The 17,377-nt window shown below is 41.9% G+C and overlaps 1 protein-coding gene and 1 long non-coding RNA gene across 3 annotated transcripts in view; one reads left to right on the forward strand and one right to left on the reverse strand.

Moving 5' to 3' along the window:
* Nucleotides 1-17,377, reverse strand: part of LOC125880342 (uncharacterized) — a 163,570-nt gene that overhangs the window by 25,370 nt on the left and 120,823 nt on the right. The window lies entirely within an intron of this gene.
* Nucleotides 2,289-6,335, forward strand: irx5a (iroquois homeobox 5a). 2 transcript variants are annotated; one of them, XM_049562666.1, is made up of 3 exons: nt 2,289-2,975; nt 3,907-4,312; nt 5,014-6,335. In XM_049562666.1, the coding sequence occupies exons 1-3, from the start codon at nt 2,718-2,720 to the stop codon at nt 5,721-5,723; spliced, it is 1,374 nt and encodes a 457-aa protein (XP_049418623.1). In that variant the 5' UTR covers nt 2,289-2,717; the 3' UTR covers nt 5,724-6,335. The 2 variants fall into 2 exon arrangements, with proteins under 2 accessions (XP_049418623.1, XP_049418630.1); XM_049562673.1 differs by having other exon boundaries at nt 2,291-2,960; nt 5,014-6,332.

Here is a 17,377-nt window from a genome sequence, read left to right on the forward strand (position 1 = left end):
AATTTAGATTACACTTGCTCCCTCAGGCATTTTAAGTGGCATGCATCATCTTTCATTCGCCTCTTCTTTGCCACGTAAAGCCATTTTCATGCGTCAAAACCGAGGTCGTTCTCTCAGGGAAAATAAAAAAAAAATAAAAAGAAAAGAAGAAGATGACGCGATAACGAAGAGGAAGCGACAAAGTTAGACGCTGTCAAAACAACGGAAACATAGATTTAGACTCGGATCAGCGTGTTGCGTGAGAACAGCCCACTTTTACGCATCTAAAACACAGATGCACCTTTCCACATAAAAGCAAAACTATACTCACCTACACCTCCTCCTTTATCAGTGCAGTGCTCGGAGGTGGAAGCAGTTGCCATAACCTACTCCTATTATAGGCTCCGTGATCTCAAATTATGGGTCCTCCTCCTACTTCAGAGAGCAACTCTGAACCAAAACGCATTAAGGAGCACACATGAGACAGACGCTTCGTGCCAGGCACTCTCCTCTAGAAAGTCTGTCGCATCTTTTATGCAATAAAATAATCTCAGAAATTCTCCATCTAACAGATCACGTGGCACAAAGTATATATATATATATATATATATATATGTATCTATAAAGACAATAATTCCACTATAAGGGGAATATATCTGTGTCAAATAGTGACGCTATATTATGCTATTTATTCCCATCTTTAACACAAATTATCTGATTCAGTTTGATCCTTCTTGTTTTTGCAGGTGAAGTTGCAGTAATTAGTTGATTGTCTAAACACTGCGGGACAGTGTGAAACTGGGTCTCATCGTATCACTGTCATCTGATTAGAGCTATACTGTAGGGTCGCTTTGTGCATCCATCCTTCTTCCTTTATTTCTCTCTCTCTCTCCCTCTCTTTTTAAAGTGTGCGTCGGCTCCCACTGTACCGGCGTCATCATTCTTTGCTCTCTAGAGGTTTTCAGAGCGTAAAAAAACACGTGACAGTGTGTGCACACACTCTTTAGCAGCGCCTACAGCGATCCCTTTCGGCTTATCTGAGACTTGAACTGGAAAGTCAATCACCAGAATGAAAATGGCTTGTAGATGTCTGATACATGGTGAATAATATTTATAATAGCCTGCTAATATTTTTTAAAGCTACGTTAGTCAACCGCAACGGCGCAAACAACATAGATTTAATTATGGAAGTTATTTAAATTATCATTTGACTTTTTATCAGAAATAAAAATACAATAAAAATAAAAATAGATTTTTTTTTCTTGGCTATCGCATAACACATAGATTTTGCAGGTGTCTGATGTTTATTACAAAAAAATTCAAAGTAATTGCCCATAACAGTGGCATATTAAATAAATCTAGTCTTTCCGGTATTTCAGCAGTGAAACGTATCTGCAGTGATCAAATGAGATTACATCCACTGGTCCAGGCGGATTTGGTGTAGTTGGCACTAATCTGCCCTGGCTTGAGGGTTTATGACTTTCTGGGAGTGTGTATCTGACTGGTTTATTCCAGGATCTATTGCAAAAACTATTTAGCCGTCGCCACAGTAAATCGTTCAAACACGGCGCAGACAAAACATACTTCAACAGTCTCCACACATAAATGTCGAAGAGGCAAAGTTTGCTCACACACAGCAACTACTCTGATAGAGTTGTTCGACCAGCTACTGTTTGCGCCATCTTACTTTTACTTTTCAAGCTGTCACACATCTTACCAATGAAATATGCGTCTGGCGTTAGGAGGTCGACGTGCACAATAGTCGTAATCCATGTGAAACTCCCATTGCGGATTTTAACACAAGTCGCACGGAGATCACGGAGCATCAGTCTGTTGATTTAACGCACGCACTTAAAATGACGACTATTTTACGCACAAAGAAAGAACAACATAAAAAGAGAGCGCAGCAGTGGAGCGCCTTTTTTAATTCCTGCCGGTATCTTGCAAGCCCATATCCTGGCATACAACAGCCGATTTGTTATTGATCAAGTGTGAAAGTGACGGCTTCGTATTTGGAGAAAAAAAAAAAGAAGAAGAAGAAAGTTGGGAGTTGACAGACTCGCATGATGTCGCCATCCAAAGGGGGGCTGCCAGGCGCACTTGAGACTTACTGCAACGAGCCTTGTTAAAGAGGAAAAAAATAGAGAAATAGAGAATGAGACGGATTGTTAGTTAACGCGAGAGAGGGAGGGGGTGAGGAGGGAGAGAGAGAGAGCGAGAGAGAGCGAGAGAGAGAGCGAGAGAGAGAGAGAGAGAGAGAGAGAGAGAGAGCATGATTTGGGCAGGGCTGTGGTTGCCCAGCATAAGCTTGCCTTTTCCTTCGGTGACTACACCCCGAGAGGAGGAGCGTAGTAGGCGTCAGGATCCTCAATTTTTCAACTTAGCATCTTGGCAGGACATTTTCCCAAGCAAAGCCCCCGTCCGACGGGTAAAAAAAAACTTCTGCGCGGGCATGAGAGCGACGGTGCAACTCAGATAAGGGAGCAACAGAAAAACAAAACGAGACAAAACATCCGACGGGCAGTGGCTGGCTGGCAGCGACCAAAATAATCCGTCCAACATCTAAGCCTCTCTTTATTTAATCACTTTTACTTTTTGCCTTCACCATTGTCATTTAGAAGGGGGGACAGACAGCGGGTCTGCAGACACACGGCTCTATGCGCTCCTACAGCAGCGCATGAGAAAATAAAGGGAGGAAAGTGCGCAAGTTAAGTGGCTTACACTCTCCGGGCTCCAGCATGGCGTATCCTCAGGGCTACTTGTACCAGCCGTCCGCTTCTCTAGCCCTGTATTCATGCCCTGCGTACAGCACCAGCGTGATATCGGGACCCAGAACCGAGGAACTTGGGAGATCCTCTTCGGGATCTGCTTTTGCGCCCTATGCCGGATCTACCGCGTTCACCAGCGCCTCGCCAGGCTACAACTCCCACTTACCATACAGTGCAGACGCGGCAGCAGCTGCCACATTCACCTCGTACGTGGTGAGTAAACTAAAGGTGATTATTCAATCTAATAACAAGTCAAAGCGAGGATATTAACTCGTTATAGGAGCCTTGCTGTGCATTCGCAGCCGAGCGATTAAGAGGAGAAATGTGCGTCACTGAGGAGTGCGTGGATATGATATTACAGAATGTCAGCTCCACAAAACATGTTGTTCAGTAAACAGAACTATTTTAACTCAGTTGTGTGCGATTAGATGCTTCATAAGTAAAATGTAATTTTTATATGGAAGAGAGTTGGCAGTGCCTTACCGACGCTTCTATGCTCATAGCTGACTGCAACGCGCCGTGTGATGGCAATTTAGGTCACTGCATTTGTTTCTTATCATGCTATTACTTGTGCCAGTTGTAACACTTAATTATTGCAACTTCTGCCAACAAAAAAACAGAGAAAAATGTGATTTACTTTTGTTGTATTCTCAGTCAATGATCTCAGGTCAGCACAAGTAATTCATACACAACTGGCTCTACAGGCCTGGTTGCTACAAAGACTGATCCCAGTAGAATAGGCAAAGAAACGCAGTGTTAGGCCCATCATGGATAATGTCAATACGTTTTCATAATTGCAAATTGCACAATTTGAAATGCGAGAATAAAAGCCACTGCGTGCTGACATCATGTAAATAACAAAAATGCATGGCGACAAAAATCACATTTCAAAATACCCAATCAAGTTCAAACTCCATAAACATTAACTTCAAACTTGAACTACTGGATTAAAGCCAGTGTATTCGTGTTCGTGCCTGAGTCTGTGTGTGTGTGTGTGTGTGTGTGTGTGTGTGTGTTTGTGCGCGCGCATGTCTGTGCATGTGCACGCGCGCGTGTGTTCATGTTTGTGTAACGTGAGACATTCTTGCTATTTTGAAGCAGTTTAGAAAATGACTGACAGAACTTTTACACACTTTATTTTATTTTATTTTTACCACAGAGTTCTCCCTATGACCACACCACGGGTATGGCCGGCTCAATAGGATACCACCCTTACGCAGCACCCTTGGGCACCTACCCTTATGGTGACCCAGCATACCGTAAAAACGCAACTCGGGACGCCACTGCCACCCTGAAGGCCTGGCTCAACGAACACCGCAAAAATCCCTACCCGACCAAGGGCGAGAAGATCATGCTGGCCATCATCACCAAAATGACCCTCACCCAGGTGTCCACCTGGTTCGCCAACGCCAGGAGGAGGCTAAAGAAGGAGAACAAGATGACCTGGACCCCCCGGAACCGGAGCGAGGACGAGGAGGAGGACGAGAATATTGATTTGGAGAAAAACGACGACGACGAGCCAAACAAGCCCACAGACAAGGGAGACTCCACAGACACAGAAGCAGGTCGGTGGTGCAGGGGGAAAAAAAGGGCAAAAAAAAAATCATCAATTTTTCATCGCAGTCGTTTCCACTCAGGGTGCAAAATTGATTGCTGGTTAATGGTGGTATATTATTTATAATGGGACAATTGCTTTAAATAATAATCACCTTGAACTCCCCTCGTTTGACTTCTCAGGGGCTGAAATTGCTGGTGACGCAAAGTGTTTAGCAGTCAATTTATCTTTAACTGCATAATAAGGATACAGCTGGTGTGTTGCGCCGGGTATACGGCTACAAAATATTGCTTTTGTATGATCATTATATCCCACTTTTAAACAGTCGTTGAATGCTTATTATCATAACTACTGATATGATATTTAATACTGAAAATATATTTGTAAATTAAAATAGTCAGCATACTGTATGCTCACACTTTATTTTGTTTGTGTTTGTGTAACACTGTTGATGCTCTTCCATAATTATGGCGAGCAGGTCATTCACCTTTTTAAGCTGGCACACGTCTTTATGAGGACAATTTATGGCACATGCAATAACTGCTTTTAGGGGAAATGTGCATAAGCAGCCTAATTATTTTTATGCATCCGATTTCAGCTTGCAGTGGTGTTCACGTGCCTCGCGATCACCTCAAACATATGTTATAGTTTTATCCACGTTTTAATGTCACGCTTATTTGGCAGTAACTCTATTCTTTATTTGTACTTTAGATCATAAACTGCTGAACCCAGGGGACATAGGCTGTGACAGATTTAAAGAGGAGAACCATGGCAAAGACACGGATCCCCTTCTGAGCGACTCGGAGTTAAAAGACCAGGAGGAGCGGACTACAGAGTTGCTGCCGGATTCCGCAAAACCAACCACTTCGTCTCCCTCGGCGGTGCCCCGGGGGAACCAGACCGTTGCGCAACAAGACAAGCCGTCAGATTTGAGCCATGCACCGGGTACGGTGACCAGCAACGTGACCTCTGTTATCCACTCGCCCCCTTCGGCCCCTAAACCCAAACTCTGGTCCCTTGCGGAGATCGCCACGTCCTCAGACAGGTGTAAGGGCAGCGGCGAGGCGCCACAGGCTTGCCCCGGTTTGGGTCAGAGCGCAGTAATGGGCACCAACGCATCTCCATCACGGTCCTCCCCACAGTGCCCGCTCCCCAACAGCACGGTCCTATCCAGGCCTCTGTACTACACCTCCCCTTTCTACCCCGGCTACACGAACTATGGTGGCAGTTTTGGACATCTTCACAGTAACCACGGCTCGGTAACCACGGGCTCCACGGCACATTTCAATGGATTAAACCAGACTGTGTTAAATAGAGCAGAGGCTTTGGTAAGGGAGAGCCAGAAAGTCAGAGGCCAAACGCAGGTAGATCTTTGTAAAGACTCCCCTTATGAACTAAAGAAAGGTATGTCAAACATTTAATACCTGATTATTTTCCACTCACCGCGGACTTTTATTTATTTTTTGTGGTTGCATTAAAAAAAAAAGAGAAAAAAAAAGAACAATGATGAAGCAAATTCTGAGAACAGTTATTTTCTGAGTAAATGCTTATCTTCAAATTTTTAGTTTCTGAATGGTTAATTCTAAAATGTAACAAGAATGGTCTTAATCGCTGCAGCCGCCTGAGTCTATTTGTATTAAAGACTAACATGTATATTTAATGTAGCATTTTTGTATTTAAAATGGACAACACACTATCTTTGAAGTAAATTATGGAAAAAAATATATACTTGTGCAGCGGTTATTTTTGGGGAGCAGTTGGCAATGCCTGTGTCTAAAGTGCTTCAAGGCCAATTAATCTATACGAAATATTAATTCAATTTTGCACCGTGACAGATGTTTCAATGGTAATTACCATTTCAAAATATTATGGTGGCGAGGGCTCTGACAAAGTAGAAAGAAAAAAGGCCTACATTCAGGAAAAGGATGTTGGAATATCTAAACAATAAAAGGGTTCAGTTTCGTTTTTGGTTGGTGCAAATATTCATAGGGTTTTTTTGTGAATGAAAAATGTTAGAAACAACACGGAAGTACATTTGTGGTCTATGGCTTATCACCAGTTTATTTTTTTTTCTGAGGGCCTCTTTTTACTTGAGCACGTTTCTAAAAGTGGATATTGATATAATAACAACACCGAGGCGCAGTCATTTAACCCAATTACCTATCGTGTTTTATGCAGAGCAATCAGGTGGTGAACTCCGGTAATGAGCTCGATTTTATGCCAAATTTAGACCTCATTACTATTTTCCAAGGCGTGGCAAAGCTGTTAAAAGAGACGCGACCATGCATTTAGAACATACTGCCCTATTATATATCATTAATGGAGAGTCTCTTTAATGGCGCGTTAGATGTGAAACACTGCTGTTTGGAGGAAAACGGGAGAATGCTGTCATGCACACAGCAGCAGCAGAGACAGGCAGATCCTATTAGACTGTGCAGCCGGTAGCCAGGCACTGTCCTCTAAACTCTTCCAACTTCTGCAGGTAGGTGTCACACTTGCTCCTAATTTCAAGGGGGACTCTTTTGTTAATCCGTCACGGAAACCCATCCCTGATCAAATGGCCTGGTTAAAAAGAAGTGGAGCCAATGGGGCACACACAATGATCACAGTTATTATGAGGATTATAGCAACTTTGACAAGTGGATAAAAAAAAAAAAGCACGAATTACATTTTGACCGACATGTGGAACAAAAAACAGAGGGAAATTTCCCAGGCACACTGAAGATAAAAGGTGATTTTTTTTTTTTTTTAATTTAATTTTATTTTCTATTTATTTATTTTTATTATTTACTGGCTGATGATTTATAAAAAAAAATAAAAAAGCAAGAGCTATAGGTTACATTTAAAGAAAAAAATTGGGAAAATATTTTCATGATTATTATTATATTTTTTTGAAGCCTCCTTAATACTGCAACAGTTGTAGGCCACTAAGCATTCTAGCATAGGCCCAAATTATTATACTTTTTTATTTTTATAAATGACACAGATTGGTTGTAATATTCGTTTATTCTATGGTTATTACACTACATTTTAAATAACAATGAATTATAATAATTATTTTAGTAATAATAATAATAACTATTATTATTATTATTATTATTATTGTTGTTATTGTTGACCTCCAGTGAAGTGGGACAGCATGCTCTTGTTTATGGCTGCCATTAATCTCTATAGTTTGCTTTCCCCCTCTCCAATTTGAAATCCCCCCTGAGGTTTATATAATTCCCTCAGCCTTAATGTCCTCTATTCGGGGCCCTCTATTTTAATCTGACAGAGTGTGCTGGAGCAGTGATTGCGACACATCAGCCGACTAAATAGCATAATTATGTTTTTTTTTTTTCTTTTTTTTTTTTTTTTGCTGATCCCAGAGGGGATTGAACTGTTCGATGCAATGTCCCCTCAGAGAGTGTTAGAGTTTTATTAGAAATCGCGTTGTTTTCCTCAGAATTGATTAAAGACGCAATGTTTCACAGGGACAGTATACACACTATTTCTGCGGTGTAAATCATGTGTGTGGGACTAGGTAAATACTGTGACGTTTATACGTCAAATGGGTTTGTCTTGTTTGTGTGTGATAGTGTATCTGCGTATGTGTGTGTGTGTGTGTGTGTGTGGCGGGGAAATGTGGGGTTACAAGAGTGCAAACCAAACGCAGAGCCAGGGTGATAATGCTATTCCAACTAACCTTATTAATTGAAAAAAAATAAAAAATAATACATGGGAAATGTTGGGGGATGATCAAACAAGCTGTCAAACTAGATCCACCACAGGGAACAGGCGTGATAAAACACGTCTGTCTTATTTTTCACTATTGAAACACTGTAAAATATTTGAACATTTTTATACACGGAATATATTATTTTTATATATATATTTTCCCTCCAAGCATATAGAAATTGAAACTATGTCTCCTCCAATTGTTGTTTATCTAAACACCCAGTGGGAAAAAGGCACAAGAGGTCTGTAGGGTCTGCATTTGCACTGTAATTGATTAACATATTTACTATTATTATTTTTATTATGTCCCTGTTGAAAATGTAGGAGTTTAAACGTAAAAGTATTTAAAGCATATATATTTTTATAGCTTATACACAGCTTTTTTAAATGTCACTGTAATTCAGCTCACCATGGACACTTACAGGAAAAAAAGGAAATCAAAAATAAAAAAAGGAACACCCTCTCTCTAATTAAAATACACATTTGATGGTCGATTATACTTGTTCTATTTCTGGGCGTGATGAAAGCCAGTCAATTAACCCCATGATTACATGAGGAAGCGGAGCGAGAGAATGTGCAACCCTTCATCACAGAGGCATGATAGCCTACAGGGGAGAGGATGCTCTCTGCAACTTTATACAACTTGGTCCCTGGCTTCCCCTCCGCTTGAATGGCGTGTCGGTTCATTGTTGGGATTGCTACAATGTGAGAATACTAAGTAGGGGTGAAACCGTTCCCACGTGTGAAAGTGGGGGAAAATAATCCGACAGGAGAAGAAGCAAAAGAGAAAAGAGGAGGATAAGGTCTGTTCCCTTCACTCCGACTTTGTTACTGTGGTGCGTTCAGAGGCACAATCCGGGATGTGTGGAGAAGAAAATGCTCCTTATTACTGTCGTCATATTAATTAAAATGGTTTTATTTCCAAAACTAAAAAAAGGCCATACATGAAGTCTGAAGGCCGCGACTCACCGTTAATTTAAAATCTACTGAATTAACTATTAAATCCTCCTGCTTTGACCTGAACAAGTCAAACCTACATGTTTGCCCAACCATCTAAAATCGAATTAACGCATAATTAGTATTTGTGTGTCGCTCCGAGTTGGCCTATCAATAGAAACTGATCGTATTCTTTGTCATCTACAGAAAACCAGCCTCTCCGCCGGTGTATGCATATTAACTCTAAAAGTAGACACGACATTTATGTGTGCTTCGGTGTGTTGGTGTCATGAGGGAGACTTTCAGTGGAGACCGAAAATAGTGCTAATATAAGACTAATGAATAACAAGAGTAAACCGTGGTTTCTTGTTTGTTTTCGACACTTTTGGGAACGGTAGGATCTAATGAAGTGAAAGTTAAGTCTGGCATCTGTGGCCTCGTATAATCCCTTTGTTATTGTGATTATCTGTGCAGGGTAAAGTCTGCAGGTAAAGACACGTCATCCAAAAGTTACCTATAACATTCAATTTGTTGTCCAGTGTGTAAGAGTGGGGATCTTTAGAAAACATTTTTTTCTATAGCTTAATAGAGGTTTACGCAGCTGGTGCACAATTTCACGCCAACATCACCAGCCGCATTAGAGCATGCGCATTTTAGATGAAAACATATAAAAAGACATTGCAAAATATGCAATGAAATTGCTTATACTAAATGCCTGATTATCTGCTGGATATCACTTTACCCAAACTGCTAGCCCAAAATAGGCCTATCGGTAGTTTGGCAGGAGATGTGCTGCAGGGGCAGACCTGCGAAGAAACTTGGGAGCTGTGGACCAAACAGATTAGACACCTGCCACTGGACAGCTCCGTGAACGCCTCTCAAATGCTACTGTGTGTCAGACCACAAGGTGAAACCAAAACCTGCTGATAAACACACTCCCATATCACTGAAGGGATTACTCAGCGCACCAAACGGTACTCCGTATAAACAGCCTGATAAAGCGTCCGTCTACACGATGCAACACATACGAGTTGGGGTCAAATTCAGCTCAAATGTGTAAATAGACACCCGGTGTACTTGACCTGCACAGATTATTCGCGGGTGTGTGTGTGTGATCAGCAACACGGGTGTTGCCCTAATGCGGTATAGGAGTTAGTTGATATTAAAGGAGGGTATTTTTTCTCAGAAAAGGGGGTTGACAAATGTGACTGAAATGCAGTGTGCTGCTGAGATATTTGTTTCCCCTGGATTTTTTACTTTCTCTCTTCAAAGATGGCCTTTAGCTTCAAAACCAAACTCAAAATACTTATTTTACAGGGACCAGCTGTGTGTCTGGGGCACACTTTTATTTCTAAAACATAGGGTTATTATATTACACCTACAACAGATTGTTTATGTGGCTCAGATTTCTGCAATCTTTTCATAATGTGCCACATAAATATAAACATTCAGCTCTTCTTCATTAAGTTCTGAATGTAAAGATGAGTGTGACTCCTCTTGAGTGAGTTCAGTAACTGCTCAGGCTATTTAATCATCATTAAGGACATAAGATTTCTGCTTTAGTGCTCTGGCGGTAGTGCCTGAGACAGGAGTTGACAGGATGTTTGGTCACAACTTGTAAAACAAATTTAATTTTACTTTGAATCCAACAATCGGCTTTTGAAATGTGTGTATCCGCTCACTTTCTGGAACCCTAAAAAAAAAAAAAAAAAACCTTGTCAAGGTAAAGAGAGTCTGAGGCCTTTGGCACCTTCAGCACTCATGTTAAGTGGAGTTATAAAAGGGTCTTGAACACACTGTAAAGCGTCCCAGATAAGGTGGCAAAGAGTGATTTACCACTGTTTTTTTGCACTTCGCCGACTGTTTTTCTATTTCTCCGTGGAGCTCCTCTGGGAGAGATTACACGTGTAATTTTCAGCTGTGAGATGGTTTAAGTGTCCTCCCCCCAACATAAATAAAACATTTCTATGAAGAAGGGGGGAAAAAGGGGAAGAAAAAAAAAACATTAACGAAGAGTGATGAACTATGAGGTCCTGAGAGGCCAGGGGGTGAGGCTGGGAGAAATGAGGGATTCAGTGCAGTGGCAAATAATAAGTCTATTTAGGTATGGTTGGGTTATTAAACTGTGTATAATATGTAACAGAAAATAAAATGTTGATTATTGAAGGGTTGATAATTATAAAATCAGACAACATACTCAAGATTGTTTCAACAAATAAGTTGCCGGCTTTCAATATATAAATGCCATAACACACACAAATACCCACAGAGCCCTTGACTCCTTGAAAGGAGCTGCTCATTGACCAATCTGCTCTGACAGCAGTGTGGCGTGAGCTTCTGACCTTGTGACTGCAAAGGGTCTGTGTTCAGTGGCCATGTAAGGGCTCACTGGAGCTCATACTGAGAGAAGGGGGGTGTCTGCCCTGCCCTGGAGAAGGTGATGTGCACACACACATGCAGACACACATTAAAACACATACATGCGCAGGAGGGACTCAAACTCTACGCCAAAGCCCCTCAGGTATGCACAGCCACAGAGCAGTAAGTGTGTGCATCCAGTCTGGAGGTGGAGACACCGGCAGGTTCTTCCTCCTGTGACTCTGTACAGGTCCTGTCTGTGTGCTCGGCCTGGCTCCTCCCTCGCTCTGGTCACAAGGTGAGCAAGTTCAGCGCACTCACTCCTGAAACACTGACTAATGCCTGCGCTTTGTGACACAACCCTGCGAGCTCACACAATGCAGCATCCTCCTCAGCAGTTTTCATCACACATTACATTGAAATAACAGCAATGTAGTATCGATCTCTTCCTACTGGGCTACACTCAGTATAACTGTAAATGTGGATTTGTTAAATGGTAATAATATAGTAAGTGTGGTTTGTGAGGAAACATTAAAAAGGGCATCAATATATGTACGATAACGCCCTCTAATATAACAATATTAATGGTTGTGATGAAGATTGATGAACTGTTTTCTTTCAGTGACTTCAGAGGGTCCAGGAGGGAGGAGGGGTACCAAGCTGCCTGACTGTTTATTTACATTTGCCCTTTTTAAATGATCCCTTTCTTCTCAACATCTGCTCCACATTACCACACAGATATCTGTCCTAATGACCGCTATACTGCCTGCGCTCACACACACTTGCTCCAACATAAGCACTCGCACACACACTGCCTGTAACATTACCATTATCCACCGTTCATCTGGGACACTTTACCCTCTCCAAACCACCTTGCACAACAAATGGACCTTCTCTCACTGCTGGCCCCTTTTGTTTGCTCTGAGCTTTACCACTTTTCCTCCCAGTTTGGTGTAGTCTGATGGATGCAAATGGGCACTTACTTAATTGGATCAGCTCCCAAGATGGAGATAAACGGGGCACTGCCTTTTTTTTTTCCTCCCTTCTCCCTAAGTTATTTTGAGCCATGCTCAGTTCAGCGGTGTGTGGAGCGAACGTTAATGAGGAGGGGTGAGGAGACGCCGCTGCTGCTGGACTCATTCAAAACTCTCTGCTCCAGACCGGCCCTCAACTCCCACACAATGAGGGAAGGAAGCCGCATGAGCTCCGGTGCAACGGTGTCTCCGTGCCAATTTAGTAAAGTGCCTGCTAGTGATGTAACCCACACTGTCCAATGGAGAAGCACCTCACTGGCTGCTCTGGTTTTTGGTACATGCAGGTAGCTGTTGGGTTTTGTCATTCAGCAGACAAATTAGATGGCAGCCAAAACTAAACATCAACATGGAGGAAAACAAATCAGCTTAGTTCATGTCCATGCTTGCTCGTGTTACACTTGACACCTCTGTGTTCCAGACACAGCAAATGATTGCCGATGAAAAACATTTCTTAGTTTCTTTTTCTTCCTGAACACCACCACCACCCATCCAAAAAAAAAAAAAAAAAAAAAAAATCAAGTGGTGGCTGTTTGCCAGTGGGAGTGTGTTGGCTGCTGCACCCTGATTAACAGGGTGGTTTACAGCCAACTCCAATAGGTAATCTCATCAGAGAGGGGCTTTAAACAGATAAAGACCACCCCTAACTACCCCCTCCCCCCTCGCTAACCCCTCCAACTGCATCCCTTCCCACATGAGACCTCCCATCTAACGCACTAACTGAGAGCTGCTAATACCTGGAGGAGGCTAACATGGCCAGCCACAAACCAGGCTCAAATCTTCTATTGACCTCATTTTCAATAAAGGAGCCGTTTCCAGTCTGATGGATGATTTCTTGGTCTTGCATGGAATGGCCATCTGGATGGAAGGATATGATCGCTGTAGTAGGTATGCATCACCTGCCAGCTCGGAACTCTCTGTATAGACCGAAGCTTGCAAGCTGCGGCTACGTGTCTATCTATGTGTCGCACTCGAGCGAATATGTTAAAACCCCGACTAGCTTAGAAAAGAAAAGAAAGAAAAAAGGGAGAGCTAATTGAATTTTGCACCATATGGTCACTATTGGCTCAGTTTTTTTTTTCATCTCAAGTCAAACATGAGGTTATTTTGATCCAATATGAGAAAATCCCTGGTTGCATCTGGAGACATAACAACAGTTCATTCAGTTATCAAAAGCTTTGTACCCGGGCCTCTTTGTTGCAGAATAAAGAGGAGGAATCCAAAACAAATCTGTGAAAGAGCTTTGGCTGTAGTAAAACCCCTTGTCCCACACAGCCTCCCTTTTTTTGTTTGGGGAGCTCAGATTGGGTTCACAGTAGCTGCACTTTAAGTATAGAAAGATCTGATTTATTAGCTTGTCAGGGGAAGCATTGTTCAAGAAAGCAATCAAAAAGCACTTACCTAGCTCCTCTAAAATTACTGCTTTTTTCACTGGCTAATTTGTGTAACTCCCATGGAGAGGCTGGCAAAGAGTTTGATGAGGCATATAATGATGATTAATGAATTTATTGCCCTGCTGCTCATCAAACGGTTGTAGTATATACTTCTCTCCCTTTCTTCCAATGTGTTGCGCAGGCTCCAGAGCGACAGAGGGGCAGAGATGAGATAGTGTCGCCCTCCTCCCAGCTACCTCCCTTTGGCTGTTAACCTGACTGACCTGATGGGCATGAGAATGTAGAGGAAGGTCTGCAGGCAGACTGGGAGCACAATGGACAGTTTAATAGAAGGTTAAACTGGAAACGCGAGTAAACCTGCTGCAAGGTACGCATGCTCTCAACTTTCAGCCTCTGATCACTTTTTGTGGGAAAAGCTGGGGGTAACCAGATCCACATAGCTTCTTCTGCCCCCCGCCACCGCGACAACAACCTCTCACAGCCCCCCGTGCACCAGCCTCAAAGAGAGCAAGAGACAGAAAAAAAGAGCACGGACTACAAAGTCTTAGTAATGAGTCAACAAAAATCAGCAAGTACACAACCTATGTAGGAGGCGCGGTGTTCGCATAGAGCATTACTCAGTTCAAACAAGGCCTGCTCTCAACACAAATGATGATTAACGACTTTCGGGTTTGTGTGTCTCGGTGGTAGTGGGCTTGTGAAGCGGTCACCATGGGGTCAAAAGCACTTCTACATATTTGCTAAATAAGCCCACCCCCTTCTCACAGTCTGCTCCCATAACTCTGAGGTCACGCATCTCTCCGTTCAACATTGTATAGGATGTTTACACTTGATTACACCCCATGCCGTCCTATCCCCTGCTCTTTGGCCAAATCTGCTTGATTAAGTCCTTGCTTGTTCACCATCGCTGGCAACTAAAGAATGCATTGTTATAACCCCCGCCAACACACACACACGCACACACTCATACACACACACAAACACATCCCCACCCCCACCATCACCCTCTTTGAGATCACCTCCCTGGATAGACTGTTTCTGTATTCACTGATTCATTAGGTTGGTCCCTTAAATACATCAAAGAGCTCGTTCTCTCACACAATAAACCAATAAAAGCAATTATAACCCCATATCTTCGAGGCAATGTTGATCTCTCGGGTGTTAACGTTAGATAATGAAAGAGCTTGATGACATAAGTTTTTTTCAGAGAAAGCTCACTTTCTGTCTCTTTCTAGTGCACATACTCTTCCACTGATGGTGTTTTTTTTCTAAGGCTGCAGTGCAAAACAGCACATGCCACAGTTTCCCCCTCAAACAACATGCATATAATTTGCCCATATATCATAACCCCAGAATTTGCAGTTAAAATTAGAAGCTCTATAAAGCTTAGTGAGAAGCCCGTGCAGATATATTGGCGTTCTGGCTCTCATGCGTTTAACATTAAATGTAACCAGTTAAAGTTCTTTAAATATTCATCGCCCTCCCTTGCTCTCTCCCTCTTTCTGTTTGATGGAGTGGATGGAGAGGTTGAGGTGGAAGCAGTTTCTAGCTCTGATAACCTCCTCCACTGGTGTGGTGGAGATGGAATGCATTTGTCAAAAAAGAAGAAATTGAGATTCACTCAGTGCTGCCTGATATTGCTTTCATTCCTATTTTTTTTTCTCTCCAAACAAGAGACGGCAACCCAATCAGGGGAATCGGCATATGCAGATCGTGGCGATAAATTTTTCATGAGCATGTTTCATCTTAAAGCAGATAAAATGGAAGAAAAGGGGAAAGTGGTTATTAAACAAAAGATGGAATCAACAGAGTGAAAAATGGCGGTGAAAATGAAGTTTATAAGTGGGTGTTTTGCTTCACAAGTTGTTTCAATTCTCTGACAAGTGTGCACATAGTACGACTTATTGTACTGCATACAGTAGGCTAAATGGGAACAGTTAAACCTTTCTATTACGCCGCTTTGTAAGATTTCTAGAATGTAAGCTTTTGGTGTCACAATTTAAAAAAAAAAAAAAAACTGCATTTTTTTTTTTCTTAGTGGAAACACATTGAACTGACGGTCAACAGGTTCACTTGCATATATCACCAATAGGTTGTAATCACACTGTCTGTCGCCTGTGGGAATCCTGGAATTTTAATGAATGATGCTTCAGCTTCCATACACATGAGCTTTAGTCTCTGTGGATGGGGGAATGCATATGGAGCAGTCAAATACTTTTCATGCTTTATTTTAGCATAAAAGGTGCGAGATGGGTGGAGTTTGCCACATAGGATGATCAGAGGTATGTGGATATAATTCTTGAATCCCCCCAAAAAGTTGATTGCATGTTTTTTTTGTTTGTTTTTAAAGTGTAAACTTATCTGACAGCCTGAATTTAACTGATGCAGTAAACAACAATTGTATTCTATTTGAGTATGTGTATTACATAGAACAAATAAAAGTGTGAGTTTGTAGCAGATTAAGATGAGCTTGTGGATAGAAGGCAATTAGTCAAAATCCCCATAATGGCAAATAGTAAAATCCTTGAAAATGTATAAAATATTTAACTCATTAAGCACAATCAATATGCCTCTGAGCAAGGCATTTAGACTCCATCTGCTCCAGTAGAGTAGTGGAAAGGGCCATACATGCTCAGCCAACGTTTCCTGAATAAACACAGTTTGAAAACACGCACCATAGCCACAATTTCAAGTGTTTACCTGAAATAAATTGAAAATGGTTTAACTGCTTTCCAATGCGCTAGCAGAGGACGACTGCGATACCTCCTTCAGTCCTTGACCTGTTGACTGACTCACAAATGCAGCAACTTCATTAGCAGGTCACCAGTCAGCACTCGCACTGTCATTAGTAAATACATGAGTATTGACACACACATATACAGTAAAAACCTTAAGCACATTATGTCATCGACTAGAGCAGTGTTACCTACAAGGCCACGGAGTTGATGAGGGGTCACCCAACCAATTACAACTGTTCCACCTGAAGCAGTCAATAGCAAGTAAAACCTTGATTCATTATCAAAAGTGCATGGATAAAAATGCAAAGTAAAAAAAGAAAAAAAAAGATATATGGATCGGCATAATACACACACAGCGAGACAGTCCTAGTTTGTCTGCATAATTGCTTTAATGTGGGCTATTAAGCCTAAGTGGATATGATTTTACTGTCTGCCCTACATTCTGTATGATCGCTGCCATGATCAATACTTATGATTTGTAAGTCACCAGCCATCGATGGCATGGCGTGATAGTTACGGGTTTGACCTTGTGAGGAAGAGCTCTTTCCTTGTTCTTGAGACTATCAGAGGGCACATGGATGCTGGAGGACAAAGGATAAAGACCACAAACACAGATACACACTGCAGACACGCTGAACAGACAGTTACACTTTATCTAAACAGGACTTTGACCGACCCTTTGCCCCACACATTCACACCTGTGTCACACAATGAGTTTCTTGCAACTTGGGATGTCAGTTTCAGTTCATTTTGCTTTAAATAGCCTGACAGCAATTAATCAGTAACTAAGCGGTTACTTTTTAAGACAAAAAAGCAAAATGACGTAACATACAGGAGGCCTTTCCTTTTAGCTGGTGCTCCATTAATTCAGTGAGCTTTATGGCTACATTTCAAAGTCTTA

The sequence above is a fragment of the Epinephelus fuscoguttatus genome, linkage group LG2 (genome assembly GCF_011397635.1).
Source record: "Epinephelus fuscoguttatus linkage group LG2, E.fuscoguttatus.final_Chr_v1".
Lineage (NCBI taxonomy): Eukaryota > Metazoa > Chordata > Actinopteri > Perciformes > Serranidae > Epinephelus > Epinephelus fuscoguttatus.

Bases quoted from the DNA above. Each gene is read 5' to 3' on its own strand.
- irx5a (XM_049562666.1), top strand. From the start codon at position 2,718: ATGGCGTATCCTCAGGGCTACTTGTACCAGCCGTCCGCTTCTCTAGCC. The intron at 2,976-3,906 runs GTGATTATTCAA...TTTTTACCACAG, and splicing joins ACGTGGTGAGTAAACTAAAG to AGTTCTCCCTATGACCACAC. The intron at 4,313-5,013 runs GTCGGTGGTGCA...TTTGTACTTTAG, and splicing joins CTCCACAGACACAGAAGCAG to ATCATAAACTGCTGAACCCA.